This window comes from Phallusia mammillata, chromosome 5 (assembly GCF_965637545.1).
Source record: "Phallusia mammillata chromosome 5, kaPhaMamm4.hap1.1, whole genome shotgun sequence".
NCBI classification, from domain to species: Eukaryota; Metazoa; Chordata; class Ascidiacea; order Phlebobranchia; family Ascidiidae; genus Phallusia; species Phallusia mammillata.
The window spans coordinates 7,704,739-7,724,844 of NC_137256.1; the positions used below are offsets into that span (position 1 = coordinate 7,704,739).

Consider the following 20,106-nt stretch of genomic DNA (forward strand, 5'->3'; position numbering starts at 1 on the left):
AGCAAAATAAGAATGACTCCCCTAAAAATCCAAACGCACCAACTACAGGAGTCAAAACTTTTGCTGCATAAGAAAATTTCCATAATTTGCACACCTAAAATTGTAAATTAACTAACACCTCATTTAAGGAAACAACATAAAATTGTACATACCTTTCGAAATGTTAGTAAACTTCCTTTTTGACCAGGAATAGTAAGAAATAGCTTTAAAATCCTTGTACATTGCTTTGTCCCGCTTGACTTTGGCTGTGAGAAGCTGTAGGTAATCAAGTTGCGCCAAAAAATTGCCTCGTGTTTTTCCAGAGGCGTTTGTTGGATGAAAGCGGATTTCGCTTGGCACTTATTAAGATCAGATTACGTTGGAAACACAAGTAAACGGAGTTACACAAGGAATTTTGATTGACATTGCACTGCAACTTGCAGAATTAGCTGCACAACTTCTAGAAATGCAATTTGATGCGCAAAGGGTTACTTAACAATTTTTAGGGACTTGCAAGTACAAATGGCATCGCAAGTTGGAAATTGGAAACAAAAACCACTGTTAAAACAAGATTGCTTTTCAGCAAAGTTATATAACTCCAATTTCGCTCAGTTGCATCAGCCACTTTACGATTACGAAACCCGTGGATCATTTGTGTGTCCTAATCGTAGCGGTTGTCCCGTGACTTGGCAATTTTGGTGACAGTATGACTTTGCACATTCTAGTCTTGCTGTCGTACAGCCGGATGTGTTTTATTTCTCCCAAGCGATTCCAAAGACCAAATCAGATTGTAAACAACACTCCAAACTTGCTGTTGACAAAACACCAAATATAATTTAAGACACAATTTTTGATCTATGTAGAACAAATACAATTGACCCAGGAGACAGCTGGTTATCTGGTTTTAAACGGTTTTACTGTGACGTGCTGTTTGCAGCAAAATCTAGTGTATGACGTCACTATCATCTGCAGAAATTGCTGCAAAACGCATTTTGGTGTTGATGGCATGGTCTGTTTTTGCTCTGATTGATTTGTCAGTATGGGGCTGTTACAATACCATTGCGGTCAGCAAAGCATTTTGACACCAGGCCATAGAATATAAAAGCTGCATGGCTAAATGTATTTACTCTGGTGAAACTGTTTCATAAATAAACCCCTTACCGCATAAAACATGTCGCCAAAATAACACGAAGTTCAGCATTAAAGGTGCACGAGGGGCATACCGCACTTGTTGACTATGTAGTGTTCCTGTTTACAACGGAACTTGCCTTTTAACACAGCACCGTCGCAAGCTAATGCACATAGTGTGTGGTAAAATCCCCTATCACCGGTCCTGCCGCAATTTCGCAGGCGAGCTATCAGACCGAAACATTCCAGAGAAGGTTACTGGCTATTTTATCGCTACATCTGACACCCACACTAAGAACTGACGAAGAGGTGGAAGACAGCGTGATTCAGCCCCAAATGGAGGTGACTCGACATCAGGCTTAAGCTGTGCATACTTACCTATTTGGCGGAGGAACAAACGCTATGCGTCGGCGTCCATTTGTGTTTCCGCGCTGAGGAACTATATTTGTCGCCTCACTATAATAGCTATGTGTGATTTAAATGGCCCGGAAAAAGCTATGTCTTCTTCTTATGTGGGTTTTGGACTGTTATTTTGTTTACTTTTGCCACTTTGCTTTTAGGCATTTTACTTTCCATTTGTGTCAAATTAGGTGTTTACCTTGATTACAATATATAGTTAGTTCGTATGTTCGTAGCAATTGTGGTATATGTCGCTCTACTGCAGTGGTTCTCAATCTTATACGGATCGCGTACCACCTGACAACTTTCTTTACCGCTGTGTACCACCTAAACCTGTGGTTACCAACCTCATTTTCAAGCAAGCTCTCAATAGTACAAGTGATTGAATTAAGGTGCGACAAAAAAGTTTTTAACGCGATAAATCATGCTGTTTTGCGTGGTAACTGTCTCTTACTGGGTAAGTAGCTTTTTAAGCAGACCATATAAAGTTCAAGAGTTTAAATATAGGTGCGACAAAGATGTCTGCAAATTTTAACAAGACAAATGCCGCTGTTGTTTTTGTTTTTTTACCTCTTATTCTGGCGAAAATCTCAACCAGTCGTGCATTTGCTTGTATTGAAGGCTACTTTTTTTCCTGCACGACACACGGCTGCCTATAAGTTGTACACTGCAACACACATTAAATTTTCCCTTCACTTCGCGTTTATTGTTGTAACAATTTGTAACAAAGCACACAAGCTATGAGTAACCGGCTACAGCAGAAGCAAAGAAGTGGTTGAATATATTTCATGGGGGGTCGAAACAAAACTATGCGGCGTTATGCAACTACAGCAAGAAGGTTTTTGGGAGAATTGGCAAAGTTCTTATTTACAGAAACATAGGAAAATTGAACAAAGGGCCCAATTTGGGGGGTGTAAGGTACATAAAGAATCGCTTTTTTTCGGCGGCCCTTTGAGCATTGATTCGCTCAACACCAAACTCAAGAATTAGTTGTTTTGGGAACGCGGGTTTTTTGAGTGAGGCGCCATTGGCGGGGTTTTACATTTTCGTAAAGAACCAAAAATGAAACAAACAAACAAACAAACAAACAAACAAAAATTGTCTAACACAAACAGTTCAACAAAAAAACAAGAGCCCCGAATCGGGCATAGGCACACGCACACACACACGCACACAAAACGAACAAACAAACAAACAAAACGTAACGCACTCGGAAAATTAAATAAGTTATATACAGTTAACATAACATAGACACGTATTTGACAGGAAAGATCTAAACGAGGTAAGCCGGTGAACAGTACCGCGATACGCCGCGACCCCAAACCCTCCGACATTGTGACGTCACAAGTGGTGGGAGGGTCGGTGGGGGTGTGGGGTTGGCAGCGTGGGTCCTCAACCCAATCTACACACGTTATAGCAGCAGTGAGTATTGGATTTTCTAAACGCATGAGCAACTGAAAGAACGAACGAAAAACGAACGAACTATAAAACAAACGAACGTGATCGCTCTAAGGTTGTTTCATTGTGCGACAAAATATCGCATTTTTTTCGCTTGTGAAGTTATTAATTGATTATACCGGGCATAAAAAACACCTTTTTGTCTTACTAGTCGAACTTATTTCATTTCGCTTATAGCACCGAGAAATAAACAAAAACATGCGAGTACTGGCAATTTCACCTTAGTTTGGGGTTGGGAACATATTATTCTCGTCTTGAAACGGGGGGACACGTTACATACAGCACCAACGCAAGTCCAGCGGCGGCGCCTCGTTTTGCATCCAAGCCGGCGCCAGGCGCCACAGAAGGCACTGAAGAGTTAACATGGCGCGAAACGAGACGCCAGGCAGCCGACGGCAGCAACACTACGGGGACGAAGTAAGATAGGATACAGTGAGCAAGGGGGTAGGGGTTAAAGGTGAAACGGCAATACTGACAACGGAACGAAGAGCATCGTAGAGGCGGAGGCTGTGGCACTATTGACGGGGAGAACAAGTCAAAGTCGGGGCAAAATACTTGGTCCACGGTCGCTTATTTTGATATTTCTGTTTGCTGTATTTCGGACAGTCAAGCAGCTGCACGAAATTTCGGCTTGACGGGACGATTTTATGATTACGATTAGACCGTGTATAGCGAACAGTAGCAGCAGTATGTTAAAAAAATGCGAGTGCAGAAAAGGGCTCGTGTGATATTGGCAGTGGTCGCAGTTTACCCTTGGCTGCATGCAGACACTCTACTCTACTCGTGGTGGTGAAGAAGCCCTTCTGGCTACGAACTAAATCTACGAAACACAACACGCAAACGGGTGGAACGCGTGCTTTTTATGGCAAATACAGGCAAACGATGATAACGGTGACAAAGACCGCATGATTTGTTCAAGTCTAAGGTGTAAAGGCTACAGCATGGCAGTGATAAGCTTTGTAACAAGTTTGTTTATTACCATTTTGACGCCCTAAGCGAAATATTTTGGGAGTTTAGTCGTGTTGGGGACATTTTAATCGAGGATTTACACGCACATAACGCGCTTCTTGCTATGTACAAGCATAAGATGGCGCTTGGCCTACGTATATTCGCGTCTGTTTAGACACACGGTGGAATGGATCTTTGTTTGGCAAAGCCAGAACGACAAGCGCGGACGCTGAGACTAAAGAAAGAGACGCTAAAGGCGACTGGAACACTATTTGAAATGTACATGTTTAACAGTTAGACACAATTAAAACGGGGAACGAAACTTTCCCTTTTAACTGGGGTTCTAGCCAAAGCAAATAAAAGAACACCAAACAAACAGAAGGAGTCGGAAAAAACACGGTCGTTGAAACAAAAAGTGCTGGGCGGAAATAAAACACAGAAAAAAAACTTAAAAGGAAAAAACGAACGGAATTAAGCTGGGCAACCGTTTCTTGGGTTGGTTGACGCTTTGGTATTGGCGAAAAACGGTTTAAGAACTCCTCAGAAAAAGAAAACTTAACCGTTGTATGGATATGTACACGAGTTTTAAAATAGGCTTCAAGTCTGTTTGGTAGGAAACCAAATGGGTATGTATAATACATGTTTCATACGGCGTTGGTTTAATACCCGCCGGGTTGGCATTACTTTGAATTCCAAGTTAATAGTAAGCGCTCACGTATACCGCTGTGCTAAGGTGATCCACTGATCCCATAGTCTCCTCTTCTTCTTCTGAGCTAACATCCACATCTTGGTAATAAGCATCAGTCCTTTCCGGCGACTCGCTACCGTCGCTGCAGTCTTGATCGTCGGACGAGTAGACCACCCGGTTACATGGCGCCGAAAAATGACTCGACCGGTGCACGGCTTCGGCGCGTTCGCATTTCACTGGCGAGGCAAGAGACACGGGTTGAACAGATGAAATCTCATTGAGCAACTCCCGTAGTTTCTGGTGCAAGTACACGTTACGCTCGTGCAATCCGGCCTTCTCGACTTCCAAGGACATTTGCTCGTCCTGAAGTTGCAATGAGTACTCCTTGGCTTTCTTAAGGATGTGGACTTTGGGAGCGCGTTCAGTGTCGGCAAGCTCAGGAACGCATTTCCGCAACGTGTGGAAGGATGCGCGCAGACCCTCACGCCTTTGACGCTCTAGGACATTATGTGCGGCGCGGATCTCTTCGTCTGAGCCGCTACTGCTGGCTGTGGATTCGCCGCTGATCACTCGCTGCTTGCGTGGTGAGCAGGGGTTGCTTTCACCTGCTGAGCTAACTGGGCTATTAGCAGGAGTGTCGTATGTTACCGCTGGGACAGTAACCGGTTTTGCTTTCGTGGCCTTCTTGGTCATTTTCCTTTTCTCCGTTAAGGTTTCGGGATTACCGGTGGACACGACGAAGACTTGCTCTCCAGTGGGATGAAGATGAGGGGTCGAGAGCTGCTCCTTCTTCACTGGAGGAGAGAGGTCGGATTTGTTCCTCATTACGCCCGTGTCGGTAACCATGGAGATTCCTTGTAGCGAGAGGACGGGTCGCTTAGCAGACGAAGACTGGCTGATATTGGTTGCTGCTACTGTGGGCTGTGATTCACGGACCTTCTTTGCAGGAGGCGGGCCGTTAATGATATTGCTTGAACTTGTAGAAAGTCGCATCACTGAGGCTACTGACGTTGCCGCATTGCTGGGACTGGTAAAACGCCGTTTTGTAGTCAGACCATTAGATCCAACAGACGTGGTCATGACGGGAAGGGTTTTAAGCTGGAAATTGACCGGTTTCGTGGTGCCGTCGGCGCCCGATTTTACATTGTTGATCACCATGGTGACGGTTTGCTGGCCATTTCTCTCGGTCTTTGAGACTTGAAACTTGGTTTTTAGTTTGTTCTCCTTGTCTGCGCCGTCGTTGGCTCGCTTGCGGATCCGGTTGGCGTTTGACGTCACAAGGGCAAGTTGACGATGCGGCCCATTGAGCCGGGAAACCAGGGTTCCCACAACTTTGCGGCCCTGGGACAGAACGCCAAGTGTTGTAGTGGAGTTTGTCGTGGTCGGTGTCTTGTTCGGTGATGCTTTTTCAACAGTGACAACATCTATTTCTTCATCTGCAAAGTTATAAAGAAGTTCTTGAATATTGGGTTATCTTGGATATACGTAAAAGTATTTAGTGCTAGCTTGTGTCACACAAATACAGTTTAAATGGGTGTAACTGATGTGACCCTTCATATCACTGATGTTGGAATGAGTATTTGCCGAAACGCCTAACAATAAAGCTTGTGGCTTTTACGTCTATTTGGGCCGTTATTTTCGTCAATAAATACAGTTTGTTTTCTAAATCTCTATTAAAGATCACCCCAAGTTTGTAAACCCACACAAGTGGTCAGAGATAGTAAAAAACAACTGTAAACAGGGGTTTATATAAGCGACGGTTTGAGACATATCGTTCTCCTGATGGTTTAGATATCGCGATATCTCAAGTAATAGCGGTTTTCCGACGGCAGGTGAAACGCGCACAAGTGCCCGAGGGTGAGAAACTCGCCATATGGCAAACGAAGTAAAACGCCGAGCTTACGTTACAGCAAAACACACTAATGCATAATAATTTGCAGCAGACGCTTTCAGTCGTAATGTGCCACAACATTGCACGCCAAACAGCAGGCTTCGGAGCTTACAGCTTACGCAATGGTGCAGTGTATGCTAATGATGTTATGTACGGTCGTGGAGACTGCGTACCGGTACCGCATCAGATAGGCCAACGCAAAACCGGTAACGCGGCATATCTGACATTGCGCTTGTCGGCAACAAACCGGTGCGTTTCGTGATGACATTGATTGCCGCTATTGAATATAACGTCACAAAAGACTGGCAACATCCGTTTCATGGCGTAACCGCAACTTATAGATCAAGGATGGGCTGAGTTGCATGACTGCGGTAAGCGCGAAACAGCAATTACAACTTGTCGACATGCATTTGAAAGTATTCGGCCAGCAGACAGGAGACCACCGAGCTTTATATCCGACCGCAGTCGCATTCCATGCCTTATCTGCCTCGGAATTGCCTTCATAGTATCCAGGCCCAGCCGCCACCTGTTACAGCAAATCCCAAAAGCCGGCAAGTACAAAATTGCACTTGAAAAAAGAAAAACTCGAACGCTGGGCAAAATTTGAGCCAGTCTAAACACCCAAGGGACGGTGTAAGTGGCAGCATATGCTCTGGCACGATGCCATTGTGGCCCTCTATAGCTGCGCAACCGGAGAACAAAGAACGCCATACGATATTCGCGTATCTCCACTGAAGAGCCCTTGGTCTGTTCCCTTCAATTCAACGCAATGCCCGCGCATACAATGCAAACAAAAACGCGGACGCAAATGTCCTTTACACATCGACTTATATTGGCATAGTAGTGCCCACAATGCTTCAGCACAAAAGCCTAAAACTCCTTCTTGCAAGTCAGCACAACCTTGCCACAAAAAAGGTGTCTTAATTACCAAGGAGACACATTTTAGACAGAAATATAACTGCCCGTTTATATAGCACAACCTGTACGCAATTAGGGTTAAATCGGGCGTGCCTCGGCCAAGACGCTAAAAGCAATTCCCTTGAGGATAGAATGTCGTCATTCCCACGTTAATGACTGAGCGAAGAGCGCTTGCCCTTGCCGTAAAGCATTGCGCAATGGTGTATCGAGTACAGGCGGCTTTGCCCTACATCAAACGTGACCGAGTTGTTCTTAATGTCTGGAATTCACATTACCCGTGTAATAAACGACCTTGTGTTAAAGCTAACGGCCTTCGCAAAGCTTGGAAGCTCGTCAAAAAGCAGTTACAGTTTTGAATGCGAATTTAACCTGCTACAGTTTAACAACTTAAGGACTTACGTTGGTTGTTCTAATCAACAGATCAATATGTGAGCACACACTACATAAAATCCAATGTTTATTAAAGAGCTAAATAGGTAGTGTATTTGAGCAACATAGCTGCACTATTTTCGGTGGGCTACAAGCGGTATTTTTTTCACAATAAAGTTTTACTCTTGTTTTCTCAGCGAAAGCCGACAGCGAAGGTTAAACTGGCAAAAAGCGACAGATGGCAGGCGGGCCAATGTCGGTAAACACTGAGTCACTCATAATAGTTTCGAACAGCTAGGCGAGATGATAACGAGTTTTCTTCCGCATTTAAGTCGACGACGGGATATGGCGGAGAAACATCTGCCACACATAAATTGTACGAAGACGGAAAAAACACAAGTCATCAATTTGCAAAGGGAATCCAAAGGCGCATGTTTTCATAACACATGGCTTTTTGTGGTTGACTATAGGTCAGGCCAGTGAACATGAATCCCAAGTCATTAAAATCGAATTAATGGCAAATATTGGGGCTCTGGATTTTCAATCAGGCCTTGGGCACTATATTTCCTATTTTTTGACCAAAGTTAGTGAGGAAATGTGATAGTCATTATATTATTACAAGGTGATATTCTAAGACCAAATGGTGGCATCCTTTTTCAGCTCTGACGCGAATGCCCACGCAGCATATGGCTCGGGGCGCCGGGCTACCAAATTACTGTATCCAAAAGTATAAATGGACAGGCGAACTTCAAATGGCTTTGCGCAAACTCGCGGCGGCGTTATGTCACGCTTATTAGGCAAAGCCGCAGGCTACGCGCTGGAGTGGGTGTCTGACAGTCATATCACCCAACTGGATTCAGCTTTCGACGACGCTAAAACGCCGAGGTAAAAACCTTCAACGGAAGCTTAGGGCGACCTTGGGGGCGTGGGAATGGATGCAAGCTAATTTTAACGGAATTACAAGGCCGGTGGAGTGACGAGGTGGAAGCAAAGGGTGCTGTGATGCAAATTACCGGGCCTCTTGAGGGTTGTCGCAATGAATTGAGTTACATCATCTGCGTCTGTGTCCGCGCCGCCTATCTGTTATCGGGATCTGGATCTAGCGCTTAGCACAGCAAATTAAGATCGGCTGAAATACCAGGCGTTCACGCGTATTACCGAAACACAACTACAAAGATTGCAACACGTTTGGTTTAAAAATTACGGTCAAATATCATGACCCGAAGGCGGTGAAGTGATCACGGCCATCGCCTGGTGTGGTCGGTCAGCGGCAAACGAAGCGTAAAACAGGCATTACTCGCCTAAGCTCATAGGCAAAGCTGTAAAATTTGCCGGGTAATTGATTACTGGCATATGGGTTAACGCACCACATAGGTTACAAGCGTCTATGGTGAACGGCTGCGTAAAACCCGGGTAGAGCCTAAAGCGAATTAGTCGGTGTCCAGTTACCACGGAAATTGACTTCTTAAGACGCCGCTGTGAGCCCCGGCCTGTTGAACCACAGTGGACGCCTGGCCGGGCGATCACAAACACTTTAAACTTATTAACATGCTCTGATTAGCACAGGATTACGCCAATCCGGTAACAAGGCGAGTAAGCTTGTAGCTTTAAAACTCAAATGACCCTTGAGCAGCGAAGGAACATTCCACAAAGACGCGAACAATATTTCAATAGAAAACCCTGTCCGCTACTGCCCATATGACAAATTGCGGGCGAAATTTGAGAGGCCCAACACATAACTCCCGGCCAAATTATGCATAAGTTCTTCCTATCGCGGCTGCACGCAGCAAAAGAGCGTGCGAACAACGAAACCGAACCTACTTTGCAGCGCTTTGTCGATCGCCCATGCCATGCTTGAGCGGTTGAGGGGCAAACACCGGCTTCTGTGTGCCATAAACTGTGTCGAGTCAAACGAGTTCGCCGACCACCCGCTTTTATCGCTGTTTGAGTGACCAACTTGTTTTACGTGACCGTTTGGACCGGCGATTTCAGATTGATTGACGCGATAATAGGATGCTTTAAATTGAAATATACGCAGAATGGCAAACACTGTTGCAAATAAAGCAGAGTTTTGCCAAAACATGTGCTGTTATTACCAAGATATGTTTATGTGTTTAGGTTAACCAGACAAGGAATGGAAAATCAACGTTCTTTGGACAGCGCGTTACATTGTGTATAAAGAATCTACTAATAAGATAGTACGTGTGTGTGGTTTGTATCTGTACATAAACAGCGTTCAATGCGAAACCAGGATGCGACGATACTCAGGTGTTGGAGTGGCGATGGCTTGACTGTTTCGCATACTCCTTTGCGTAGTAGAGTATACTCGTCCTAGGCACTCGTGGATTTGGGTGGAGAGGCCGGACGATGTGTAGATGTCGCCTCTCAAAGGCATTGAGACGTCCGCCCTTACACAATGCCGGAATTCGTGTCAAGCGATCACACGGAGCAGCGATTAAAAACATAAACATTGCACGAGCTCGACAAGAGTTCCAAGCGCCTACGCTGCAATATAGGCTATATGTTACACAGCTAGTAGGGTAACACCGCTGTAATGATTCCCGATACCCGCTTCCGACGTATAAATCGCTTAGAGCGCTTGTAGCAAGGCGAATATGATGTATGACAGGGTGTCAGCAATCAACGCTACATCCGCACATCGTAGGCTCGGCGCAAGTTCAAAACACTAGCCTGTATTACCGTGTTAAGGTGAATTTTATATGGGCACATTGATCCTTGTCTTATGAGCATGCAAAAGTTCATGCAGGAATTTCAAACCCAACAATATAATTTTCTTATTTATTACACTTGCAAACAATGCAGCCATTATACTACAAACCATATTAAGTAAATTTGGACTGTTGTGCTACAAGAAAGCATAACGCAGGTGTTTTTCATTCGTAGAGTACACGCTCGTTTTGCAGAAGGTCAACACGGCATTGTTTTCAATACTGCTCTTAGAAACCTAACTCGGCGTGAGAATTTGACAGCAGACAGATAAACGACCGTCCCGCCAGACACCAGAACGATGCTCAGACCCACAACACTGGGCGGTAACGTTTTATGACATGGATCAACAAAATGTATGTCTCGTCGCCATTGGATTAAGATTGCGGTTTAAGATTTGAGAAGGCATGAATAAGCCTTCAAATCGTGAATGTGTCAATTTAGGTTTGTCACGCGGCGAGAGAGAAAATTTTAGGGTAAAAACTTCGCCACGGAAACGCTGCGGTCCACAGGGGGCAATTGAGTCACTATAAAGCGCGTGTAGTAGTTTTCTAACCGGAGCTCTTATATGAATGTACGTAAACAGAAAAATGCGGTGTTTGAAAAGCGTTGACTCACCAACCCTCAAGTGGCAAGCCTACGTCACAAATCCGCCAGCTGGTTCAATCAGGTTTTCGCAGATGCCCAAACATCCGATACGCTACGATTTGAAATGAAAACAAACCCCTTTATGCTTGCACTGTGGCGATTTGCCCCGCGGCCAGCGACTACAGACAGGACAATTTATGCAATTGGGTGGGCTCCGGCTGGAAAATTGAACCATCCAGTTCACTGAAAGCGATTTAAGGCTTAGTTTCATTTTGGCAACGAAATATTTGGCTAGCATTGGTCCAGACGGAAGTATTTGCGTCACACAACTGCGCGGTAAAGATTTGTCAAATACATGACTAAGCGTATTTTGACTAGGAACACGAAAATCAATGTTTAACGCCTTATGTGCAAAATATATCTATGGATAGACGGTACCCTTACCGTTCAACATTTACTACACACCTATGACACAGCGATTCAAGTACTTGACCAGAAACTTAAGTGGCAAAAAGCACCGCACTCGCATAGCGAACATTCTGCCGTGATCTATGTCAAAACCTGTGCTCAGGTCGGCATTTTGACTTCTTAGAAGCGGCAGAACCGGAACAAAACCGTTGGTATTTTATGCCGTCATGCGGAGAGCTTTACAGTTTACACGCTGCCCTATAATCAAGTGTTGCCTTACACGGCTTAAAAAAGGGTTGGGCCACACATGGCTTTTGCATTAATGTCAACAATCTTGATTGGAAACGTAGGTCAACAATTTTGTAAGTCCAACGACAAAAAGGTGTCCTTCTCCTCAAACACATAAATGTACCGGCTTAAGAGGAAACCGCATTGGTTTTTGATTCATCGCCGCATTTTAAAAAACAAATGAGTCAAACTGCGCTGCACGGATGGTAGGAATGGGGAGAAAAAAACGACTCAACGAAGCCGATGGACTTCTAAGCCTCCGCAGCAAAACCAACAAAACTTTAAGTTTACACAAAGCAAGCGACGACGTCGGCGATGTCCGTACCAAGTGATTCCAGTTGCAATAAAATATATGATATTTGGACACACAGTGGTCTACGAGGTCGTAACACCTGCCCGGGCACGCGCGGGTCTAGAATAGATACAACAAGGGGTAGGGGTACCAACCAACATGCTACACTTCAAGCAAGCCGTAACAAAACAAGCCCGTTGCCGGTGTTGGCGATGGAGACACAAAAACGCTTTTCGTGTACAGACCAAATGACTTGTTTAACCTAATGGTTGTTGAACAGGATCGATACAGATGTCAGTACCGGCGGAGTGAGCCAATATATCGCGGTGTTTATTTGGCGAAGCGTGTTGGTATGTATACCTGTGTGCTGTCGGGCGGAAACGCCTCAAAACAGTGCAGCACACGTATCCGCTGACTTCAGTTTGGCTAAATTCCTGCAACAGACGTCATGTAAAGGTCACTGTGGCCAGTATCAGTGATTGCACTGCCGGTCAGTGCGTTTGCATTAGAAGTAGGTTAAAAAACGACGTTGTCTACTAGCGAGTTAAGTGTCAAATTGTAAGATTATCAAGTACAGGCCATATACTAGTGCATACAAAGCCCAAAGCATCACTGTATAAATATTTGAACCCGCGTTTGCTGTGTCGACACTCTTGAGCATACGCCAACACCGCACCACTTCATCGTACTATACAGGGCTTCAGGCGTTCCTCTTTCACAATACAGTCGATGCGTTGCGTAATAGCTGACAAAGTTTGGAATCCAGCAGTGCGTCCGTGGATCCATAGGCATATGCACAGGGTGAGTTTCCTTTACTCGTCCTGGTTAACCAGAAATGTGCAGGCTGTGCAGGGATCGTGCTGCGTAACCTAACACTCTTTAGCGACGCGGCGTGTGTTAATTAAGCGCCAGACGGAAGCGCTTTGCCCCTGGAATGACGATTCCGTCATGTGCAAGACGGACGCTTAAAATACGGGAGATTCCGCAAGCTGCTTGGCGCTTTGAATAATTTAATACTTTGTCTCAGGTTTTTCCAAGTTTAGGTTCAACGTCGCCACACAACAGCTGGTATAGGTGGAAGGCTAGGCGCACTGCCTGAAAATGCAGGCACGAATGGTGCGCTCTGGCATCCCGGCGTGAGGCAGACTCTAGGTCGCCATACCAATGCACTTCACTCCATACGCGCTTTGAAGTCCAAAATAGCACTCTGACTATGGCGAAGCAAATTAGGAATGCGCTATAAGGTGCCAAGCGCCGCAAGAAATACGGTTGCGTAATACTGAGACGCGTCAGAACAATTTTGGGGGTTGTAAGGTTGTAATTTTTGCAGGCCAATGTTAGGTGAATAACTTCCCTATAGCATTCCTATGCGAGCAATAGTGTGCCGTCTCGGTGGCCTCTACAAATAGCAGCAGCGGTCGCGAATTTGTGAATGGAAACGTCGGTGGGGAACTGTGCGCCACAGTTCCGGCTTTACTGCGTAGTATGGCAGCCCCCTACCGCACAGTAAAAGCCGCATTAGAAGCAGAAACTGTTATGAGTCAAATGGCGCCGAATTGTTGAATGCAAATGTTTAGTCCTCTCATGGTGGTTAAACTTTACAATTCAATTGTCTTCCGGGTTTACTATTGGCGCGTTCCCAAGTTTTGCAACATTTTTGCACTAAGTATATAGTATCACTTACCAAGGAAGTAAATTTAGCATTCAAAGTTTTCATTATCGCTATTTAGCACCATTGGGTGTTTCATTTCCTTAAAACTATCAACTAAAACTAGAACACTGGGTCGCCAGAGGCCAGCTTTACACAGTGGTCTGTAAGTACTTGCTCATAGGTCTGGAATGTATGTCAGTCGGTGGTTTGTTTATTTGGTCAAGCCGGCGCGAAGGGGTTGGCTTTGCGCCGTGGTAAAACGAAGCCCTAAGCTCTGGCTTTTAATAAAACCGCACCGAGGATGTGTAATGCATGTTGCTACGCCATGTTTAGGATATCCTCTGCCGACGATGTGGCTTTATCTTGGCTTTGGGATGAAACATGTTATACACTGGAAATGCATCCTACCCGAGTGCCGTATTTATTTCCCGTGTCCATGCGTTTAGGGATCTTGTAGTCAGCAGGGTCGCGAACCCGGTTAAAAGTTTGGTCCGAATATATCATGCAAGTGGAAATGGAAATGTCGTGCCACGGGAAGGAAACGCAAGGTCATTGGCTCGGTCAACTACAGGCGCGAGTTTGGGGAACAATGTCCATCAATGGTGTAAATTGTCCGCTCCGTATTGTCGAATAAACCGAGTTACAATGATCCCATGGTCCATCAGGGCAACGCGAGTGGCCCAATGTATTTTTTGTTCTAATTTCTATACTGACAACTAGAGTTTGAAATTCGTCTGAAAACTGGGACGTTGTACATACAACTATATCTAAATTTAATATTTTTATCTAAAAGAAGCATTTTCAGAAGTAATTTGGTCCGTTATCTGGCGGTTGGTGCTGCGTCATTTAGACATCTTTTGTTTACAAACTCCACAGACATACTGGTACCACGAAGTTAAACGCTCAAGCTGAATTGAAAGGTAGCAAAAAAACTTTATTGCACCGGGGAGCCCCAAAATTAGGAAACAACACACACGCGACGACGCCTCCGTAAGAATAATATTATGGGGCGTGCGGTCTACACTACCGGGTCAAGCCCTGGGACATACAATAGCAAACGCCGCTGAACTTCGCTCAGGTTCCTTATGAAAACAACAGCGACATAACAGCCGATGACTGAAGACGGCGATCGACCAACGGTTGCCCTCCTTATGTCAGGCACTTTCGCTGGCTGATGAGATGGACAAGGGGCCCTACGTTAGGTATTGCATTGTGGCGAGACCAAGCGTATCATGGGTTCGTGCCAGGCGGACATTCAGGAAGCCGTATGATAAATAACGGAAGGGGGTCACACATTTTGAGTTAAAATCCACAACGGCGCTCGCATGTGCGGTTCACGGCAAGGAGAAGGGACCATTCGGCAATGCGTTCCGCCCCAAAGGCAAACATATAATGCACACACCGCGCGTACTCAAGAATCGGAATGGCTTTGTTACAGCGACTGGGGCTTCGGTAAACGAAAGGGGTCTTATCGGTTGGGCCCGGAAGAAGATAACCCCAACGCGATACGGACAGTTAGCGATGTATCGCACCCATTATAAACACATGCGGCTCCGTGGTGCACATAGGGGCACTGAATGGCCGACTATCAATCCTTGCCGAACAAAAGCTATGACGCTGGGCAGTCTCGACAAAGCTGATTTTTGCCCGTAAAATCTCCGTGGCTCACTTTTTCTCACGTTTGTGAAGTTGTAATGAATGATGGACATGTCAGTGCGCTGGTATTGTCCTGCCGCTCAAGACTTGCTTTCCTGGCTGCGAGCCAAGCGTTCAAGTACACGATCGGAACCTTGATAGGATTACAATGCCACACCGTTGATTGAAGCGATTAAAAGCACAATTACCTTATGACGAACCAATTTTCAATCACAAAGGCGATAAACCAAAATCTGGCTGCTTAGTTATGAAGTACACGTTTATTATAGCTCGCATTACCTAACATGCACACAACGTATGGTTGGTGTCGTATTTTTAAGTGGGATTAATTTGCAGTGACGATGTGTTGCACAACGACCGGTGTTAAGTGCCACAATTGCAATTAAGCTGTCGCCTTCATCGGTGTGATTTTAATAACACCTTACCAAGTGAACACGCCCAAGTAATCGAGTCAATTCGAGAGGTTAAAACATTTAGATATACAATGAACTCTGCTGCAACCCATGTAATGTTCGCGGTAGCTCGAATATTTAAATTGCAAATTCCTCGATAGCCGAACAAGTGCTAAATCACAGGTTAGCGAACGTTTCGCTGAAGCGTGTGCTTTGTGCTGGACACCGGCAATTAAGGCATTGTTGCTTTACGGTCAACAATACGCGTGCCAAAAGCCCTGTAGTTTGACGAGGGACTTGGTGTTGTTTTTGCAACAGGGCACCACGCCACTGCACAAATTGTAGAGATCGATCGATTCATAAAAAATGCATGGAGCAATACGTCACGGCGCCCTCAACGACAAAGGCGCGGCAAAAAAACTTTTCATTACCCAGCATGGTGTATACCTAATAACGAAAGCCTAAATGCAATGGCATCATGGGTCTTTTGTTGCATGTTAAATGCAGTGAATCATTAAGCCTTAAATTGCACCGAAGACTTTTAACCACATCCTATAAGAAACAACATATGATGGCGCACTTTTCTCAACATAAGTCCCTTTTTTTCTGTAATAGCTGTTAGTTAAATACATAGCAGTATGTGAGATCAAACGTGTGGCACGTTAGTGGGTAGTTAATATTTCATGACGCCTTATTCAAAAACGGGTAAAGAGCCGGCGCGAGGAAAAGAGAAAGGAATCCTAAGGTTTGGTCAAATAAAGAACGATAAATCCAGACAATTGCAAAATGCTAAATCTCGCGCCGTGCCGAACAACTGCTGTGGCGGGGATCAAAGCCCGGTTCCGATCCAGACAGTACGCGTGTGCTCCGTAGGAAGTAGCTGGGCAACCGTAAGCCCCATGGGCCGAACTACGAGACTTTGGTTTGGTGATATCATATTGAGGTTAGTAAGCACGCGAACTTATTGCTCATTTACTGTATCATCGGACAAAATTGTGTTTGCTCGGCGCAGCAATTAACGGCCTCTCATACCAATAAAGTGTAATTTAATTTTCTGTCGGTCCAGGTTGCCGGGACGGGTACAGTGTTTAGGCCTTCCACGATTTAATATCGAGACTCTGTCGTTAGGATTATTGCGCAGGGTCTTTTATGGCGTGTTCGCCGAAAACACGAAAAGGAAACAAGCGCTCGGAAACAATCGACACAGCAACAGTTAAAAGGTAGCCATGGCTTGCGGGTGGCCATGACTTAAATGCCTTTACGCTCGGCCGAGCGCGACTGGCAAGAAAAACATCAATCGCCGGTCGGCGCGAGGGGTTTATGTGACGTAGGCCAAAAGCACCAGGTGACAGACCAAATCCCACGATAATGGCCTTGGCCTTGTGAATTCCTTCGATAACGAGGCACTGTCCCACTGGGTACAAACGCCACTAACGTCTGCAGACTATTCCATAAGGAAAGATGTTGCGCAATTCATGCTGTGGTGTCTTAGGTTGCCGGCAAGGCTAAACATTGCTGAGCCGTGATGGACTGACCACTTGATCCGAAAATCATACACCAGTGGTCAATGCGCTGTTAAGTGTATATATAGCCAGCCTTAGTACGACAACAGCGGACGCCTGAGGCAAAATTTTAATTGAGACGTTGTACACCTGATATGAAACAAGTACACATTTCTTTCACACAGCAATCTACTGCGTATTGCGGACGCCCACCAAATCCGAAAGTGCTTGTGATTTTAAAGCAATTCATAAAATTGTACGCTTGGTTAGACGCATATGTCGCCTCAAGCTGTCGTTAGATAACACAGTCCACATAAACCCTAAGATGCGCTATGTGTCATAGGTACTTTCCATCGCTGCAAAATAGGCTCGGCGGTTGCTCGAGAGAGAGAAATTCACAATGCGGCGAGCTATGGAAACAGTTACCTCATGGGCCACCGTAAACATCGTGCGTTCTGTCACTTGTGTAAGCCACACTGAACTTTTCTGCGATTTCTCCTTGCGGGGAACACGGCTTGCAGAATTCCCCATGCGCATTTTTATCAAGACAGAAGTCGCGATCTGAGGACCAATTAGCGCGCTGGCACCACTTAGGTCACCCGAATTGGGACTTGCAAATATTATTCACAGGAATGCAGTCACTGTAATGCGCTCAGTGCAGAGTCCCGAAAGGGCGAATGTTTAACGTTTCCCAGTAGCGTCGAATAGTCTACCCTTAACATGGCCTTGTCGTAATAAGGCAAAGAACAAAAAATCGATCGAAGCACTACGCTAACGCTTTCTAGGTTGTAAACATATACGAGGTGCATAGAATTTGGTTCAATATCAAAAGGGTGACACTGTGATAGATCAAAGCAGTGAAGGTTTACCATTTATCAAACAAGAACTGTTTGATATTTTACATATGTGCGAATAACTAACAAGAGAAACATATATTTATGTTCGTACGTTACTAAAAGCAGCAATCAGTGTAAAAATAAATGAATTCACAGTAGATAATCTATCGTAAACTATAAACATACCGCCCCGAGTTAAAAACATAAACCGGTAGAATATTAAAGTTTAAATTGGGCGGCATATAAATAGTAAGCATCGATGGATGTTAAGAGTTAATTGCGCGCAAACGAAACTACATAACATCGCACCTTCATTCCCGACCAGACACAACAAACAGACGATGCGAAACCAGACTGGTTGGGGCTTTGCTATTTCCGCTGCCCTACCATCGGCGCTGAAGGATATATCAGCCGGGGTATCAGCGCCCGTTTTGGGCCGAAGTCAAGCGACCCGTGCAATGGCCGCGCAAAGTGTCAAAGGTGTCAAGCTGATACGTCAATCAAAAGGTGGCCCCGTATAAATTGATTTGACCCATACACAAATCTTGTACATTTCTTTAATATTAACCAACGCAGCTTTTTTTAAATATGAAAAACTTCTTGTAAGCGCACCACCTAATTTTTACAATTGTTTAGTATTTAAAACTCAAGTAAAATTGAATTGACGTACCGGAATCGCTGGGGCTGTCGCTACCATCGCTCCGCCGCCTAATCATCGTTGCTGGGTTTAGAGCACTTAGCCTTCCCCCAACTTCGCACTTCTGTTCAGGAAACACAGACCGTGGGTCAACGAATCCATTGGCGGGAAGTAGACTCACAGTTGCCGGCGAATCATCTCTCCAGCGTCGGGGTACTTCTGAATGCGGCTTGTGGCCTGAGCCGTTCCACATGCAGTCTTTGATAAGTTTTTGACCAGAACTTTGGTCTTCATAGCCTTCCGTGCAGTTGTTACTTGTGGCGTCGAAGTTACTCGTGGTGTCGGTCATGGGTGGATCGTTGCATTGGCCCAGACAGTCGCTAACTTGGGCCAAGGTTTCTGTAGTGTCTGTGTTGAAAATTTGGCCAACTTCAGAATCACTATCGGAATCGACCGAACCGTCGTGTTCCGGTGACAGGGGTGGGGTTGGGATAAGTTCAAATTTCTTCCAAATCTCTTCACTGGGTGCAGCACCCTGGCAGGGTATGCAAGGCTGGTCGTCGTCAATCTCGTTGTAGAAAAACGGCAGCAGGTTTAGATATTCCATCATGGCCTGATCGTGGTTGTTTTGCGCAGCAGATTTCATTGCGCTGAAAACTTTGCAGCCACGAGCTAAGAGACAAACTAGCCAACAACCTTAGGACTGCAAAATAAATCAAAGTTACAAAAAAAATCTTTATTTTTTTTTTTCATTACTTGCACTAAATCTTGCACCCAAATTCTGCAACCAACTTTACCAAACACTGCATAAGCTGAAAGATGAAAATCTAAAGTCTCAAGCAGACTTGGTATACACTTAAAAGATTGACTATGGAATCGGAACAGCTGCCCAGATAGAAGTGCCACAGAGAGCCAACTCCCTTGCCTATATAAATCAACGGAAGTTAGCGATGCTGAAAAAGGTGCCACACTACATCGCTAAGACCTTTCGTTAAAGCTAAACTAAAAAGGAATGCAAAAGCCGGCAACTTTTTTTGGTGGTCGTCACTCTGTTAGTCAATACACTTTGTTAAACTGCGATCGCCTTTTTTCCTCGCATTTTAACACTCTCTTTTTTTACAAAGCACAACAAACAGCCAAACGCCGGTTACAAACGTCGAACGTACGATGATGGGAGTTATCAATGGCTGTGGTGAGTATAGTGACGTTTGTGTTAGTCGAGTTGTAAAGGTTGCTTTTGCAAGTTGATGTACATGCACATATACAATGCAAAAACAGTCTGCCACTAATTTTACATGAGTTTTACAAAACTGTCTAATTCCATATTCGGTCGTTACTTGCAGTTACAATT

At 45.0% G+C, this 20,106-nt stretch overlaps 1 protein-coding gene and 1 long non-coding RNA gene across 2 annotated transcripts in view; both read right to left on the reverse strand.

Moving 5' to 3' along the window:
- LOC145229977 (uncharacterized) overlaps positions 1-553 on the reverse strand; it is a 49,109-nt gene extending 48,556 nt beyond the window's left edge. The window contains exon 1 of the long non-coding RNA XR_013860525.1: positions 153-553. This is a non-coding gene — a long non-coding RNA (uncharacterized LOC145229977). The remainder of the gene's footprint in view (positions 1-152) is intronic.
- A 1,637-nt stretch (positions 554-2,190) lies between these two features.
- LOC145229973 (uncharacterized) lies at positions 2,191-19,478 on the reverse strand. Its single transcript, XM_080095325.1, has 2 exons — positions 18,789-19,478; positions 2,191-6,036 (listed from the first exon to the last, which is right to left on the reverse strand). Exons 1-2 carry the CDS (start codon positions 19,399-19,401, stop codon positions 4,610-4,612), a joined length of 2,040 nt encoding a protein of 679 aa, XP_079951451.1. The 5' UTR covers positions 19,402-19,478; the 3' UTR covers positions 2,191-4,609.
- Between the last annotated feature and the right edge of the window lie 628 nt (positions 19,479-20,106).

Bases quoted from the DNA above. Each gene is read 5' to 3' on its own strand.
- LOC145229973 (XM_080095325.1), bottom strand. From the start codon at position 19,401: ATGAAATCTGCTGCGCAAAACAACCACGATCAGGCCATGATGGAATAT. The intron at 6,037-18,788 runs GTACGTCAATTC...ATAACTTTGCAG, and splicing joins CGACAGCCCCAGCGATTCCG to ATGAAGAAATAGATGTTGTC.